The sequence below is a fragment of the Neovison vison genome, chromosome 10, assembly GCF_020171115.1.
Source record: "Neovison vison isolate M4711 chromosome 10, ASM_NN_V1, whole genome shotgun sequence".
Classification (NCBI taxonomy): Eukaryota; Metazoa; Chordata; class Mammalia; order Carnivora; family Mustelidae; genus Neogale; species Neogale vison.
The window spans coordinates 72,591,370-72,608,350 of NC_058100.1; the positions used below are offsets into that span (position 1 = coordinate 72,591,370).

General features: G+C 38.9%; 1 protein-coding gene across 7 annotated transcripts in view; it reads left to right on the top strand.

Moving 5' to 3' along the window:
* The window catches only part of ZC3H11A (zinc finger CCCH-type containing 11A), a 43,010-nt gene that overhangs the window by 21,041 nt on the left and 4,988 nt on the right, over positions 1 to 16,981 (top strand). For 6 of the 7 annotated variants that reach the window (XM_044267657.1, XM_044267659.1, XM_044267661.1 and 3 more), the window contains 10 exons: positions 3,272 to 3,395; positions 4,487 to 4,690; positions 4,811 to 4,927; positions 5,390 to 5,470; positions 6,267 to 6,377; positions 7,189 to 7,251; positions 8,598 to 8,696; positions 10,362 to 10,430; positions 15,381 to 15,884; positions 16,243 to 16,322. In XM_044267657.1, coding sequence (XP_044123592.1) covers positions 3,272 to 3,395; positions 4,487 to 4,690; positions 4,811 to 4,927; positions 5,390 to 5,470; positions 6,267 to 6,377; positions 7,189 to 7,251; positions 8,598 to 8,696; positions 10,362 to 10,430; positions 15,381 to 15,884; positions 16,243 to 16,322 — 1,452 coding nt within the window. The remainder of the gene's footprint in view (positions 1 to 3,271; positions 3,396 to 4,486; positions 4,691 to 4,810; positions 4,928 to 5,389; positions 5,471 to 6,266; positions 6,378 to 7,188; positions 7,252 to 8,597; positions 8,697 to 10,361; positions 10,431 to 15,380; positions 15,885 to 16,242; positions 16,323 to 16,981) is intronic. The other variant, XM_044267663.1, reaches the window with a different exon arrangement.

The window sequence follows — 16,981 nt, forward strand, 5'->3', positions numbered from 1 at the left end:
CTGTTCCTGTGTGCAGAAGGAGATGTGTAAGAATTACTCATTAGAGCATAATTTGTAATAATAAAATATGCAAAATACGTTCATTTAAAACAAATTTGCTACATTCATAAGGGAAGTGCTGGGCAGCTATTAAACATTTTTTAAAGGGAAACTTAATTGGTATGGAAAGATAAGGATACATTGTCAGTGAAAAAGTGAGGGGCAGAATAAGGTGCATAATATACTGTCATTTGTGTAAAAAAGGGAGAAGAAAGTGTTTTTGATTCCCATGTGTATTTTTAAATCTCTGTGAGCATAAAGGAGAAATTTGACAACAGTAGCTGTCAGGGAGTGGGGACAGGAATGGAAAAGAGCTTTTTTACCATAACCCATCCCTATGCAGTTGATTTTCATTATTCATTATTCATGAGTTTCATGTTTGCAAATATGCCTACTTGCTAAAATTTACTTGTAACCCCCAAATCAGTACTTGCTGTGCTTTCATGGGCCATCTGCAAACATGTACAGAGCACTGAGAAATTGGAGTCACCTGATTTACACACTGCCGGCTGAGATAGATAGATAAATATTCTTTAAAGTGTACATGTAAACATTTAAATCAGTCTTCTTTCCTTCCTTCCTTTCTCTCTCTCTCTCTCTCTCTTTCTCTTTCTTTCAGTAGTAAGCTCTGTGCCCAGTGTGAAGCTTGAACTCATGACCCCGAGATCAAGAGTCACATGCTCTGCCAATCCAGCCAGCCAGGCGCACCTATAATTTCTTTTTTATGTCTGAGAATTCTATACTCAAGTGGTTCTCTTTGGGTAATAGCATGGCAGGCATTTACTAACCATTTTCCAAGTGGTTTTCATTATTTGTATGTTACTTTTCATTTAGAAACAAAATCCAGTAAGTACATTTTTAAAAGGGAAACTTAATTGATACAGGAGGATTAGGAGATTTTGTCAGTTGAAATACGACACTGACAATAAATGTCAGGTGACTCCTGTATACAGAGGGTACATTACAGAAGTCCTTCAGTAATTTGAAAACTGCTTCCAGGAAAGAAAAACTTAAGCAGGGACGCCTGGGTGGCGCAGTTGGTTGGACGACTGCCTTCAGCTCAGGGCGTGATCCTGGAGTCCCGGGATCGAGTCCCACATCAGGCTCCCAGCTCCATGGGGAGTCTGCTTCGCTCTCTGACCTTCTCGCTCGTGCTCTCTCTCACTGTCTCTCTCTCTCAAATAAATAAAATAAAATCTTTAAAAAAAAAAAAAAAAAAAAGAAAAACTTAAGCAAAGACAGACCCAAGAGCAAGAAAGATTGGCATTAGGTTCTGCCTTGAGGAGGGAGTAATTGAGTAATTGTAGTTTCTATTTAAAAAACAGTGGTAGCTGTTGTATTTAACTTTTTGGGTGTGCCAGGAGAATGATAAATCCTGTCCAAATTTTTGAAAGGTAAAGGAATTTGCTGTACTTTTTAAAAATGGGCAGTCCACATGTGGCATTAATTTAGGACATAAATCTTGTGAATACTTTTTTTTTTACCAAACTGCATTTCAGAGATGTTGAGCTAATTTATGTTTGTATTAGCAGTACCGTTGGACTGTGTGGTTCTGCATCCCCGCTGACACGGTGTACTGTCAAATTTTCAGTCTTTCCCTATAATAGATTTTCATCTTTGCTCTTTCCTGGTACATTTGAGGATCTTTTTGTGATGGTCATTATTTCTGTTTCTCTTGTTACATTTTCAGCTTCTGAAGTAATGCTGCTGTGCTTTCCTAGAATTTTAAACCTTAGCTTGCTTATGATGAGAGCTCCATCATAATCCAACAGATCCAAATCTGTCTTCGTCCTTTGTCCCTTGGTTGTCACTAACCACTTCCTCTAAGCTTATCACTATCCTGAGTACTCTACCATAGAGAAATTTTGCCTGCTTTGATATCCCCATCAGTGGAATCACAGAGTGTGCACTGTTATGCCTGGCTTCTTCCTTCTGCACTGTCCTGTTCAGTGTAGGGATGGTTTATTCCTTCTCAGTACTGGGTAGCATGCTATTGTGCGAATAAACTACAGTGTATTTATCTGTGCTGGTAATAGTGTACATTTGAGTTTCCATTTTGGAGCTATTATAATAGTATTATTTTGAACCATTCTTTATACATACTTTTTTTTTTTTTTTAAGATTATTTATTTGAGGGACTCCTGGGTGGCTCAGTTGGTTAAGCGGCTGCCTTCGGCTCAGGTCATGATCCCAGCATCCTGGGATCGAGTCCCACATCAGGCTCCTTGCTCCGCAGGGAGCCTGCTTCTCCCTCTGCCTCTGCCTGCCTCTCTGTCTGCCTGTGCTCGCTTGCTCTCTCTCTCCCTCTATCCCTGACAAATAAATAAATTTTTTAAAAAAATCTTTAAAAAAAAAAAGATTATTTATTTGAGAGAGGGATAGATCGATCATGAGTACGCAGAGAGGCAGGCAGAGAGAGGGGGAAGCAGACTCCCCACTGAGCAGAGAGCCTGATGTGGGGCTCGATCCCAGGACCCTGGGATCATGACCTGAGCCAAAGGCAGGGGCTTAACCCACTGAGCCACCCAGGCGCCCCTCTTTGTACACATCTAACATATATCTGAGAATTAATGTATATATTTTGGCTGGACATATGCCCTATGATCCAACAGTTTATTCTAGGTATGAAGCTGTCTTTTTCCTCATTCCTCTTCATAAGAGTGAGGTAACTTAGGAAGGAAAAGTACCATCCTTAGTGTGTTATTTGTGCCTTACTTTGAGAAGTCACGAAAGTGAAAATTTTCCTCAAAGCTGTGAGCTCTCAGTTTTAAATAAACTCCAGTGTATTGAGTCCTTTCTATGTGCTAAGTGTTTCATATACATTATTTCATTTTATCCTCCTAAGAAGCCAAGTAGATAGCTCTTGTTTACTGCCATTTTTATGACTGAGGAAACTAAGGCTGAGAGGCATTAAATTATTTGTCCAACATCACATGGCCAGTATGTAGCATAATGTTATCTTTGGTTCCATAATCTTAACTAATATATTGTCCCTCTTCTCTAAATTAAACATAGGCACCTTAGGGGTTCCACCAGCAGGAGATGAGCCACTTTCCTGTTCCCTTCATCTCTCCCTCGAGCATGGAGGGCCCCTTTCAGCAACCCCTCTTCTTCCTGCTCACCATCTGTTCACATGCCTCAGAGTTTTGAAGCCTGAATCAACTTTATTCAGAAAACAAATGACCACACACCTCATTTTTTATTTGAAAACAATGTATTTTTCTTCCTATAGAAAAAACGTAGTGAGATTCCTTGTTACTGGGAAAATCAGCCAATGGGATGTCAAAAACTAAACTGCGCTTTCCATCACAACAGAGGACGTTATGTTGATGGCCTTTTCCTACCTCCAAGCAAAAGTAAGATGTGTGTTTAATTTTTAAAAGAATAATTACCATTTAATGATTACCTGCTATGTACATTGGACAGAGTATTTTACAACATTGCCTTTTAGTCTTGGGAGAGAATAGTTTTATTTCCACTTTACAGATGAAGGAACTGAACTTTTAATTGAAGTTAAATGACTTGTATATAGTCATAGTCATAAACAAATTAAGTATCACAGTTAGGATTAAAACTTCATTACCAAAAGTCATGCTGCCTCCCAAATGTTTCTTGGCATGACAGTTTGGGTTACTATACCTTCATTTCCCAATTTTCTTATAAGACCCAGTGTGTTTTCCAAAAGAAACCGGATTCTCCAGGCCAGCGTTTGGCAAATCTGGTCCTTCACCCATTTTATAAAATAAAGGTTTATTGGAAGGAAGCCATGCCTGTTCATTCACATATTTTCTATGGCCAGATTTTGTGCTCCTTCTCCACAGAGTTGAGACACAGAGGTCTACAAAGCCTAAAATACTTAATATCTAGCTCTTCATAGGAAAAGTCTGCCAGCCCAACTCTAGGCTATAATCTAAAATAAAACTTAAATTCCCCCAAAAACTAGTTTTTAGTTGCCGTATCTCCTTTAACATTTCGTACTGGAATGATCAGCCATTTAAAAGCCACATCTTATGCGATTAAAATTTGATGGCTACATGTTGTCCCCTCTGTTTAAGAGAAAAAAGTGGGCTTGCTCCTCTTTGGTTTAGTTCAGAAGTATTATCTACCATGTCTTTTAACAGCTCCTTTTTTGTTGAGCAGAAAGCTTCGAATTTCAATATTAAAATTAAATGTCTAGAATTTGTAAAGTTTTATGCACCTGGTATCCAGATTATTCTGTCTTTTGAGTACATACTTTGAACGTTGTGTAAAGTGAAGAGTTACTAGCTAAAAGCCATTTTTTCCCTGCCTGGGAGTTGAGAACCTAATTGTGAGAATGGAGAAATCAGGTAAAAAGACATAAGTGGTTGAGGGAAAAGCACCAAACTTAGCATATGTGGTTAGAGATTTTTGATGAATTGGGACTTTATCTTCTATTTTTAATTTATGACTGATGTTGTATGTTCAGCTGTGTTGCCTACTGTGCCTGAGTCACCCGAAGAGGAAGTGAAGGCTAACCAGCTCACAGTTCAACAGAACAAATTGTCTGTCCAGTCTAATCCCTCCCCTCAGCTGCGAAGTGTTATGAAAGTAGAAAGTTCAGAAAATGTTCCTAGCCCCACCCATCCACCAGTTGTAATCAATGCTGCTGATGATGACGAAGATGATGATGGTAAGTTTTAGCTCTTTCTTTAAGGCAAATAACTGATCAGGGTCACTCAGTGAATTGGAATCAAGATTAAAACTTGAGGCCCTTGTTAATTGTAAATTTGCCTCACATGTCGATACATAGATCAGTTTTCGGAGGAAGGTGATGAAACCAAAACACCCATCCTGCAACCGCCTCCTGAAGCTCATAATGGATTACGGACAGCCTCTGCCCGGAAACCTGGAGTCAGTTTGAAGCAAGGTAAGAAGAAGCTGCTTTGATCTGCTTCCTGCTCATAAATCTAAAAGCACTGTTGAATGTGCCCAAACTACTTTAAATACATTTGGAATTTACATCATAGGGGCACCTGGCTGGTTTAGTCGGTTAAGCTGCTGCCTTCAGCTCAGGTCATGATCCCAGAGTTCTGGGATCGAGCCCTGCATGGGGCTCATTGCTCGATGGAGGGCCTGCTTCTCCTCCTCCCTCTGCTGTCCTCCTGCTTGTGTGCTTTTTCTCTCTGTCAAATAAATAAATAAAATCTTAAAAAAAAAAAAATTTAGATCATGATCACTACCACCTCTCTGTCCCTGACTCCACAATACACACACCCATGCTGACACTTGCTTTCTCTTACTCATTCAGAAAACATTTGCTTGTGCACAAATAAAATGCAAAGGGCATGAGATGTTAGTTCCTCAGGTGATTTCTGTTTGGGTTTCTCAGGTGAATGTTTGAATTTTGGAATCAAAACTCTTGAGGAGATTAAGTCAAAGAAAATGAAGGAAAAATCCAAGAAGCAAGGTGGTAAGTCATCAGTTATGACACAGACAGTTGAATTTTGCTGGAGAAGAGTAACAAGGAGACTTCTGATAACAAGGACACTGGCAACAGCCAAAATGATCACATAGATTTTGACTTCTGTGGCTTGTTTGAAGTAAAACACAGACTTATTTAAATCAGGGCTGCTTTTTTAGTACTTTGAAAGAACTGCTCTATCTTCAGAAATACAACTCCAAAGAACTACATATAAAAATCACATTGAGAGGAAAACCTTTATTTTGTAGTAGGTGAATTCTTCTTACGGGCTGCTAGAATTTACTAAGGTTGACTTAGCCTGGTCAGTCTATATTTCCAATCCTAAAAATTATAGCTATAGTGTGAAATGTAGCAGTTAAAAAGGATCACATGGTTGGTTTTAAGTATTTGCTTGCCAAAGCTTGTTCTGTAGGAACCTTGGAGTTGTGTTTTGCAGGTGATTGAATATAGATTTTAAAAGGTCAAATTGGTTTGGTGGCGGTGTGCTTCAGGTTAACCTTACAATGTTAGCCTTTTCAGTCAATAAAAGTAGATTGAGGGCCTAAGTCACTGAAAATTTTGTATTTTATTTTTACCTTGTGCCCAAGGTAGATAAGAGATAGGGATGATCTCCTTTCCCCCACCCTACCCCAATTCACTGTAGGCAAATAGGAACAGAAAAACTGGCTTATAGTCATCCAGTGGTCGGTATTGAACTTAACTGATCACAGAAGCAAAATTTCTTGGCTTATAATAGCTTTATTTTCCATAAATTATTTGCTGTTCTTTGACTTGCTTTATTCAGAAGGTTCTTCCGGAGTTCCCAGTCTTTTACTCCAACCTCAGCCCATCCCAGGTCCTGAAAAAGAGAATGTCCGGACTGTAGTGAGGACAGTAACTCTTTCCAGCAAACAAGGTGAGGTATAGGTAGGTCTAGGTTGAGAGTTGTCAGGCTGCCACTTTTTAATTGAGTGAGCAAAGTCCTTGAGTGTAGTGTGCCTTTGATGGGTTTGCAGGAAGACCTTAGTTATGTTGGTCAGATAGAAGGATGAAAAGAAAAATCAGTGCATTTGACTCTTTATAGGTTGAAATTCTTGCTCAAGCAGCTCTCACATTTAGGTATATTTAATTTTAAATTTATTCTTTATCTGTATCTGTTCAGCAAATTTATTGACTGCCCATTATGGGTAAAGAACTATAGTAAACTTTATAAGTTCTAGAAAAATGTAGGACTTTTCCCTTAATAGTTTTAAACCTGATAAGAAATATGACACAAGTAATTATAGTATACAGATATATTTAAAGGTGCTGTTCAAACAACAAAGAACTAGAGGAAAGAGAGCTCACTTTTTCCTGGTTATCAAAGTTCTACATTAGAGTTCGTGAGAGTAGTGTGATTTCATTTTAGCATAACAAAGTGCACAAGCAAAAGTATAGCTTAGGTTTTGTAAGCAATTGATTATAACACACCTGTTTTCATGTACTTGGCTGCTGTTAATAATTAGGACTGTATTACCAATTCCCTTTGGGCTGTGCATTTGGCTATTTAAATTACTATTTAATAGATTAAATCTTTTTTTACACCATATGACAGTCTTAATACTGAGATCTGACTTTCAAGAGACTTTCTGGGTGGGCTTATGACATCAGAACATATTTTGTACCCATTATTACTGAATACAGAAAAATTGACTAATTTAGAGAAATTCTGTTTTTTGCCATTTCAGGAGAAGAACCCTTGGTAAGATTGAGTCTCACTGAGAGACTGGGAAAACGAAAATTTTCAGTAGGTGAGATGAATTTTGTGCAGATCCTTTGTTTTCTTCTGTTCATGCATTAACATGATAATGTTCCCCTAAACTGCCTTTTTACAATGTCCTGTCAATATTAATTTATTTGCTGGTCCCTCTGAATGCTTGGCTGAAAGAACTTAGAAAATTCTTTGTTTTTCACATGTGCATTATACCTGTTACTGATTTACAGAAATTTAGAGTGTTAGAATTTAAGTAGATTATAACCAGCTTTTTAGAAGGTACTCTGTTGAAAAAGCAGTAAAGAAGATATCTCTTTGTTTCTTTGGACAAATGAAATTTGAGTTTTTTAGAGGGGAAAAAAGTGTCCGGTTAATATAATTTGGTCCCTGAGTTTACTGATGCTATTTTATGTTTAGGGAAGTGTTTTATCATATTATTGAATTGTTATGTATATACCCTAATGTATCTGTCTCAAAAGAATTTTGAAAATTTTGTCTGATTTCAGCTATTTCTTCATATTTTCCTTCAAGTATGGTTACAAATATGAAATATTACCTATTTTGTGTTATCTTTGATACCATTTTCACTGCCTAAGAAGTTTTAGGTAAAAAATAACAGCTTTTTAAATTCCACATACATATAAACTTTGTTATTTTTTGGTCTCACATTTAAATTATAAATAAAGTAGAGAGAAAATCATACCCTGTGTATGATCTTTGTGTAGAGTCTTTCGAATTTTTAATGGGATGCCGCAAAGATTATCTTTAGTTGAGCAATGTGAAAAACAATTTTTAACTTGTGACATTTAATCAACTCATACTGAACAGTATAATATAATAAACCACGAGTCAGGAAACTTGGTAAGGTCTTGGCTCTGTCACTAACTGGTGACGAGTTTTTCATAACCTTAGATGTCTTATCTATAATTGAAGAATGGGGGCTATTTGGTCTTCCTATTTATCATGTCATGGAAAAATACAAAGATTCCTTTGCTGTCTACCAGGAACATCCCAGGTGCATTTAAGCACAGATATGTCTGGAATTGAGCCAAGTGGCCATTTAAGATGTTTTTTGTATGTGAAGTTTTTCTCACATATTACTAATGCTGAATTTTTGCCTTAATCAGGGCTTATCATTCTCCATTTGTAGTTTTAGTCCATTATTTGATAGATGCTGATATGTGCTTCTACTCTTTGTCCCTTTACTCATTTCTTCTTTCTGGTACATTTTTATTCTATAACATTGAGTTTTCTGAGCACACTAGTGAATGAACACACCGTATCAATGCAGAAAACTGACAGACTTATTCTGCATTGTCTCTTTTGCTTGTATTTCTTGACCTTGTTGAAGATTGATTTGAACTAAGTTCTCTCCGTTTGTAGGGGGTGACAGCGATCCTCCGTTAAAGCGTAGCCTTGCACAGAGGTTAGGGAAGAAAGTGGAAGCTACAGAAACGAACACTGACAAAGCACCAAAGAAAGGTACCTTTGTTCTAATACACTGATCATGACGCTTGTCCCTTGTAATGTTAACAGACATTGTTCATCATTCTTTTTTGTTCAGGTAAATTAGATTATCTTGTGTCTGCATTATTCTACAAACATTTGAGTATTTACTCTGCTGGATTCTAGGGAGATGCCACTGGATAGAATAAATACCATCACAGTCCTCAGGAACTTACAGTATAATGGCAGATAGGAATATTTATATATATTGTGATAAATTCCGTGATGGAAAAAGTACACGGTGTTATGGGAGCACACAGGAAGGGCATCTCTTACCATCTGTCAGGAAAGGGTCCCCAGGGCAAATTATATTGAAACCTAGACCAGAAACATGAATTAGGAATAGGCAGGTAATGTTGAAGGACTAGAGCCTATGCCGAGGCAGAGAGAAAAATATATGCAAAGGCACAGAGCTAAGAAAGCAGGTTGTACTCAAGGGACTGAGTGTGGTTGAAACATAGAACTGGGGTAAAGAGCATGTTGACTGGAGAGGAGAAGGACATAGATCATTTGGAGCCTTTTAAACCATAGTAGAGAGTTTGGGCTTAGTAGCAAACCATGGATGGGAAGGTTATGAACAAAATCAGAAGCTCAGATTTGCCTTTTAGAACCATTGGCCTGCCTAAAATACGGAGAAAGGTTAGAAGGACTAAAGTCCTATCTAGGATATGAGTTAGCAGCCTGTTATAAAATAATCTAGACAAGAGGAGTTAGTGGCATAGAATTTAGTGTTCTTAAAAGTCGGTATGGAGAGATGTGGACTAAATTGAGAGATATTTGGGAGTTAGAATGATTACGTGGTTGAAGTTCTATTTATAGAAAGAAGTCAAGGTTGGAATTTGTTTTCCTTTTATGACTTGGCAGTGAAACATTGGTGTTAAAGAATAGGTGGTGTTTTTCCCTTTTATTGTGTTTAGTTTTAACTTTTCTTGAAGATGAGAAACTTCTTTCCACTGTTCCTGTAGCCCAAGAGGCTTTGATGAGTAGATGTTTTCATCTAGGGTCTTTCTTTGCATTCTCAGAGCAAACAACTTACTTTTTCTTTGCAGTCATAACCTTTTTCTCCTTGCCTATTGATTATACTAAAAATTCTCATAACTAAAAATTACATTTTAAATAGATTGGGGGAGCCTTTTGATGCCATTAAGAGTATAAAAGTTTGTATAGTAATAAAAAAATTATTTCCCTGAGGGGTGCCTGGGTGGCTCAGTCGTTAAGCGTCTGCCTTCTGCTCAGGTCATGAAACCAGGGTCCTGGGATTGAGCCCCGCATTCAGCTCCCTGCTCAGCGGGGAGCCTACTTCTCCCCCTCCCACTTCCCCTGCTTGTGTTCCCTCTCTTGCTGTGTCTGTCTCTGTCAAATAAATAAGTAAAATCTTAAAAAAAAAAAAAAATTTCCCTGAATTCAATAGTTTTTGCTTTTCAAATCTAAAAAAAGATTATATTTTTTTAAGCCTTCCCAAGTGCTCTAGGGAATCCATGATTCACAGAGGTCTTGTTCTGTGGAAAAGAAAAATTTTAAGACCTTAAGAGATTTTTTTTTTAAGTATTTGCATTAGAAAACAAAATAAGCCTAATTTGTGAACTTTGAAAAAAAGGTCTCTGTTCAACTTTTGTTTTTTTTAAATATGTTTTTTTACAGTTCACGTTTCCAAGTCTCTGAAGGAGCGATTAGGCATGTCAGCTGGTCCCAACAGTGAGGAGGCAGCAGGTAAGTAAACCCTAAGACGAGCTTCTGATATTTTTTTCCTTCCTGTAACAATCTTTACTTTTTCTCCGATTTATTTTGTTAGGTTAGGACTTGTGGTTAGGTTAAGGCTTGTGATTTTTGTGGTTTTATATATATATTTTTTTAAGTAATTGACAACTCACTAGTATTCTTTTTTTAAGATCTTATTTATTGGCGAGAGAGAGAGGGCGGGAGAATGAGTAGTGGTGAGGGGCAGGGGGTGGGGAGGGAGAGAGAGAGAGAAGCAGACTCCCTGCTGAGCAGGAAGTCTGCCCAGGGACTCGATCCTAGGATCTGGAAATCATGACCTGCACCAAAGGCAGATGTTTGACTGAGCCACCGAGGTGCCCCATGAATCCTCTTCTTAAAAGATGGTGAAATGATGACTTCCCCACAGCATTAGTAGCTAGAAACTAGAAACCACCTAAACATCCAACAAAAATTCAACTAAGGTGCTTATGTACAAAAATAATTATTGTCACAAGTCATATTTTGAACAATAATGATTGAAAAACTTCTCACCTCGTATTGAATGAAGAAATGTTACAAAAAAACACATACTGCTTTTGACCTTTGGATTTAGGGTAGGAATCTTACTTTGTGGGGGTGATGAAGCTTATTTTCTTATTGTAAAAACTTATTCTCAGAAATAACATCCTTATGTATGAGATGATTATGTATGAGTTTTGTAAAGATAAAAATACATGCCTGGGGAAAACACTGCAAAAATACACCAAAATAATTTTCTTCTCTATATTCTACACTCTTCTTGTACTCTGATTTTTAACGCTTTTAAATCATAAGGTCTAACCACTTAGTGTTTATATGTATATAGTTTAAAGAACAGTAAAATGAACCTGTACCCCAGCCATCCTGTTCTTTTGTACCTCACTCTTCTGATTGAACCAGGCTGGCGCCTCTCAGTTTGCTGCTTTTTCATTTTTATGTCTATGTTTATGAATGGTGTTAGCCTGTGTTTTTGTTTTTTCATCCTATCCTTATCTGGTTTATATATTAAGATTTTTACCAGCATCATAAAAGGAGAGTCTGATGTCAGACATTCCTACCCTTTTTTTTTTTTTTTTAAAGATTTTTATTTATTCATTTGACAGGGATCACAAGCAAGCAGAGAGGGAGAAGCAGGCTCCCCGCTGAGCAGAGAGCCCGATGTGGGGCTCGATCCGAGGACCCTGAGATCATGACCTGAGCTGAAGGCAGAGGCCCAATCCACTGAACCACCCAGGCGCCCAGATATTCCTACCTTTTTGTAAAGAACCTGGGTTTATTCTTCAGAAACTTTCAGAATTTTCTCTGTATTCTGCCCTACTGTGTTGGAATTTTAGTACAGTAGGTCTAAACATGGCACCTTTGGTTTATTCAGCCCAGTAGGCCCTCCAGATCTGAGGACTTAGTTCTAGAAAACATTGCTCTCATTTCTGAGTATGTCTTCCCACACTTCCTTTGGTTTCTCTGTGCATTCTTACCAGACAGAAGCTGAAATGGCAGGACATAGGCTTCACGTCTCTTTTAACTTTGCCGTCATGCTCTCCACTCCTTGGCTTTTTGTTTGTCTCTTTGTTTGGTTTTGATTTTTGCCTCACCTTCTCTGGTCTTTGCTTGGCTTTATTATCTAGGTCAGAAATTGACAGACTTTTTCTATGGAAGGTCAGATAGCAAATGTTTTCGGTTTTGGCGCTGCAGTCTCCTCACAGCTACTGCACCGTGCCATCGTCATGCAAAAGCAGTCCTGTGCAGTACGTCTGTCCATCCGTGTGTCTGCGTGGCTGCGTCCTAATCAAGCTGTGTTTAGACAATGGAGGCTGAGGCCCATCTGCTGTAGTCTGCCAGGCCTCTTCTAGATGGCTGATTTTTGACCAGCCTTGTCTTTTTGATGCTTTTCAGTTCCTTTGGTAGGGTTTATTTGTGCATCTGTCTTGTTTGTTTTTGAAGACTTACTGGTTTGACAGAGAGATAGCAAGAAGAAACACAAGCAGGGGGAGTGAGAGAGGGAGGAGCAGGCTCCCTACTGAGCAGGGAGCCCAATGCCGGTATTGATCCCAGGACCCTGGGATCATGACCTGAGCCAAAGGCAGACACTTAACAACTGAGCCACCCAGGTACCCCAAGTGTACCTGTGCATTTATCTTCCAAAGACCTTTTTTTTTTCTTGTCTCTGTTTTTCTCCTGGTTTTATAGCCTGATTTCAGGCTCCCCTAGAGTTTCTACTTGGAATCATTTAAAAAGAGAAAAAAAAAGTGTGTGTATTATTTTGTCATCTTCATCACTTCTTTGTTTTGATCCACTTTTAATGTTGTTGTTTCATAGCACTTGGGTTTCCTGTAGTGGTTCTAAAGGTCTTACTCCCAAGTGGTCCTCTCTCCTGACTGGGAGGCACAAGTGAGGGCTGCCTGCATTGGGGAGGGCATGCTAAGAGGCAGCTTGCGGGGGCACCTGGGTGGCTCATTCGGTTAAGTGTCTGCCTTCTGCTCAGGTCATGATCCCAGAGTTCTGGGATCGAGGCCCGCATCAGGCTCTCTGCTCAGTGGGGAGTCTGCTTCTACCTCTCCCTCTGCCTGCCTCTCTGCCTACTTGTGCTATGTCTGTCAAATAAATAAAATCTTTAAAAAACTAAAAATAAATAAAAGGCAGCTTGTGTGGGTTGCAGGCTAGAAGTCTGGGGGCCCATACCATTGCCACAGTAAGAAAGATTCCTTCCTTCCCTTGCTTTCCTTTTTCCTCTTCTCCCCTGTTGTTTTTCCGCTTGGCGTTTGTTCATCTTCTCCTTTCACCCCACTTCCTAACTCGCTCCCCTTCCCAGCAGATGCTCCTCTTTTCCGGGAGCAGTTCCCCGGAGGCGGTCATGACTGGTCCACGTGTGCTGTACGGCATCCTTCTATTTCTACCCACGGTCGCTTTTCTGACTAGTTAGGCAGTTTTCTTTGACTGCTGGGAAGAACAGATCTCAATCCTACAGTTTCATTTGTTCTTTTTCGCTTTTTCTGTAAATGCATATAGCTGCTGTCTTCTCTCAGAAATCCCTCAAGATTTATGCTCTGTCCGTGGCAGCTTATTCTCTCCTGCTATTGTGGATTTATTCTATTTTTAATGTCTTCTCTGTTGTTTTGATAAAATTTTGGTAGAGTGGGGAAATAAGATCTTCAACCATTCACACAATTCCTTGGAGTAGTAATTTTGAGATCAATCCACCATCTTTGAGTGGAAAAAAAATTTTTTTAAAGCCTAACAAAGTAATTCAGTATCTGTTTGAGTGCTTCCTATGTACTGTTCTACTAAAATATTTCCAGTAATTACATTTAGTCGGTTTTCATGAAATATCTAGTATGGCTGGAAATGCAGGACATTGCAGTACTGTGGAAGCAGTGCTGTGATCATAGAAATAAACTAGATTGGTGGGTGGTTCTAAATCGAACTTAGTTAAAACTAGGCAGCAAGAGAATGAGACCAATAGGGCACATTCTCTGTAGAAGGCACAGCATGTTCAAAAGATCAGAAGGTGAAACCAAACATGATATGTTTAAGGTTGTTAAAGGATATTTTTTGTTTTGGATCTTTCATTAAAAGCTGTTAATCAGGGGCGCCTGGGTGGCTCAGTCGGTTAAGTCTGCCTTTCAGCTCAGGTCACGATCTCATGGTCCTGGGATCAAGCCCTGGGGCAGGCTCCCTGCTAAGTCGGGAGTTTGCTTCTCCCTCTCCCTCTGACCCTTTCCCCTCCTCGTGCTCTCTCCCTCTCTCTCTTTCAAAAAATAAAAAAATAAAATCTTTTAAAAAAAGAGAGAAAAAAAGCTGTCCTTTAGTTAACAAATGCGTGTGTACAATCTCCATATTTTTCTGGTTTTTCTCACATCACTTCCATTATTTCTTTGAGCCCTCAGTAAAGATGAGCATATCTGTCAAGTGTGAAAGTTGCTCTTTAAACAGATGTAGAATGACTAACATATCATTAAAAATAGCTCTTCAGTAGCATGCCTGTGTCTGGGCCTTCCCCATTTTTCTTCTGTCTTGTTACCTATTTTACTTCTATCCATCCTTCAAATGTCACTTAAACATTACTTCCTCTGAAAAGATTGCCTCGACCAATTCTTAGACAAAGGCTGGGGTTCTTGCTCTTTTATAGTATTCTACTTCCTGTGTGAAAGTTGTCATTATTGGGGTTCCTGGCTGGCTCAGGCCGTAGTGCATGCAGTGCAGCTCTTGATGGCAGGATCATGAGTTCAAGCCCCATTGGGCTTAGAGCTTACTTTAAAAAAAAAAAAAAAACACACAAACACAAATTTAGTATTATCATATTGTAAACTACATGTGGTCAGAGACTGTGTCTTATCATTGTATTTCTAGCACAGTGTCCCGCACATGTTTATAATGAATGGAAGAATTAATTTATTGCCATTTTGTTAAGATTTACAATGACAGGGGTGCCTAGGTGGCTCAGTGGGTTTGGGGCCTCTGCCTTCAGCTCAGGTCATGATCCCAGGGTCCTGGGATCGAGCCCCACATCCATCGGGCTCTCTGCTCTGCAGGGAGTCTGCTTCCTTCTCTCTGCCTGCCTCTTTGCCTACTTGTGATTTGTCTGTCAAATAAATAAATAAAATCTTTAAAAACAAAAAAAAAAGATTTACAATGACAACCATCTCCAACTAATAAATGGCTTTGAGATTCTTCAGGGATAAGCTTTTGACTAGAACCCCAACAAATTTTTGCCACCTAAGAGTTTTCTTTGAGGTCCACTACCTGAAATGTGCAGTATTTTAAAACTGAAATTGAAACTAATGTGCTTTGATCATTTTAATTACCTGTCTACAAGATAGCGCTCTATTAGGACTCTTCCCTGATCTAAGAATAGACAGAGAGCATAAGTTGTTAAGCGGTGAGCTCTAAATAGAGTGACTTGTTTCTCCCTCCCCGTGAAAACAGAGCGAGGCACTAAAGTTGGTGAAATCCATGTGAAGACATTAGAAGAAATTCTTCTTGAAAAAGCTAGTCAGAAACGTGGAGAATTGCAACCTAAACTGAAGACCGAAGGACCTTCAAAAGTTGATGATACTACTTTAGGAACAAGAAGCCCCTCCACCATCAGAATCAAAACCTTCTCTGAGGTCCTGGCTGAAAAGAAACATCGGCAGCAGGAAGCAGAGAGACAAAAAAGCAAAAAGGATGTAACTTGCATCAAGCTAAAGACAGATAGTGAAATTAAAAAAACAGTGGTTTTGCCACCTGTAGTTACCAGCAAAGGACAATCAGAGGAGCCCGCAGGTAGAGCGAAGTCCATGCAGGAGGTGCACATCAAGACACTGGAGGAAATTAAACAGGAGAAGGCACTGCGGGTACAGCAGAGCTCTGAGGGCAGCACCAGCTCCCAGCCTCAGCCTGAGGCCACCCCAGGGGCAAGGCGGCTTCTCCGAATCACCAAAAAAACAGGTAACACCAAAAAAAACGGGTAACACGACAGTTGGTCTGTAGTACCATTTCCCCAGGTCATATTTCAAAGTGCAGTATTGCTCAGGATTTTCCTAGGAGTTCTGTGAGAACTTTACTCAGATAACTTTGAAGACCAATGGGTCAAATGCAGTTAAGCTCTTTCTTTGCAGGAGCGCTGTTATATACACCTTTGATATTTTAAGGTGTTTTTTGAAACTTTATGAGGACGAATGGGCTTCATCTACAATTTTATTTGTCCTATCTTACCTTTATTTTCACTAAGAAAAGTTTTGCTTTCATCTGTTCTGAAGTTGCAGCCTAAATGAAATAATTAATGATGGGTTTAATGTGAATATAGGTATAAAAGAAGAGAAGAAACTACAAGAAGGGAGTGAAATTGCTTCCCAGAGCGGGGTTAATAGAACAGAAGCTAAAGAGGTGAGTTTATTTAAGATCATTTTATGGTTTTGTTCATGGCGGGCAAAGGCCAGGTGAATGATAAAATGTGCCTTTTAGTTTTAGCTAATAAATTTCTTTTTAATGCTTTAATAATAAATTAGGTAAACAGTTATGCTTATACTTTTTTTAATAGAAATTTCATCCTTTTTTTTTTAAGATTTTATTTATTTGACAGCACGCACAAGTAGGGGGAACAGCAGGCAGAGGGAGAGGGAGAAACCGGCTCCTTGCAGTGTGGGCTCGATCCCAGGACTGTAGGATCATGACCTGGGCCAAAGGCAGATGCCCAGCGATTGAGCCACCCAGGCACCCCTATGCTTATACTTTTCTATGAGAATTTTGTGTACTTGTGTTTTTATTTGTTGTCTGCCCCTTAAAGTTGTTGTTGGTGTTTTTTAACTAAGCATAATGGCACTCACTGTACAAAAATTGGGAACTTTTATCTTTTAAAAGAATTAAAACCCCATAATTCCACAACCCAGATACAACAACCATTAGCTTTTTTTTTTTTTTTTTTTCAGGTATTTTTCTCAAGTCTTTATGTATGTGAACTTGTTCATTGTCTAACTCATGTTTAGAAAGTAATTGATACCTCCATAGTGTAACACTTAGCAGCCTGCTTTGTTTTTGCTGTATTC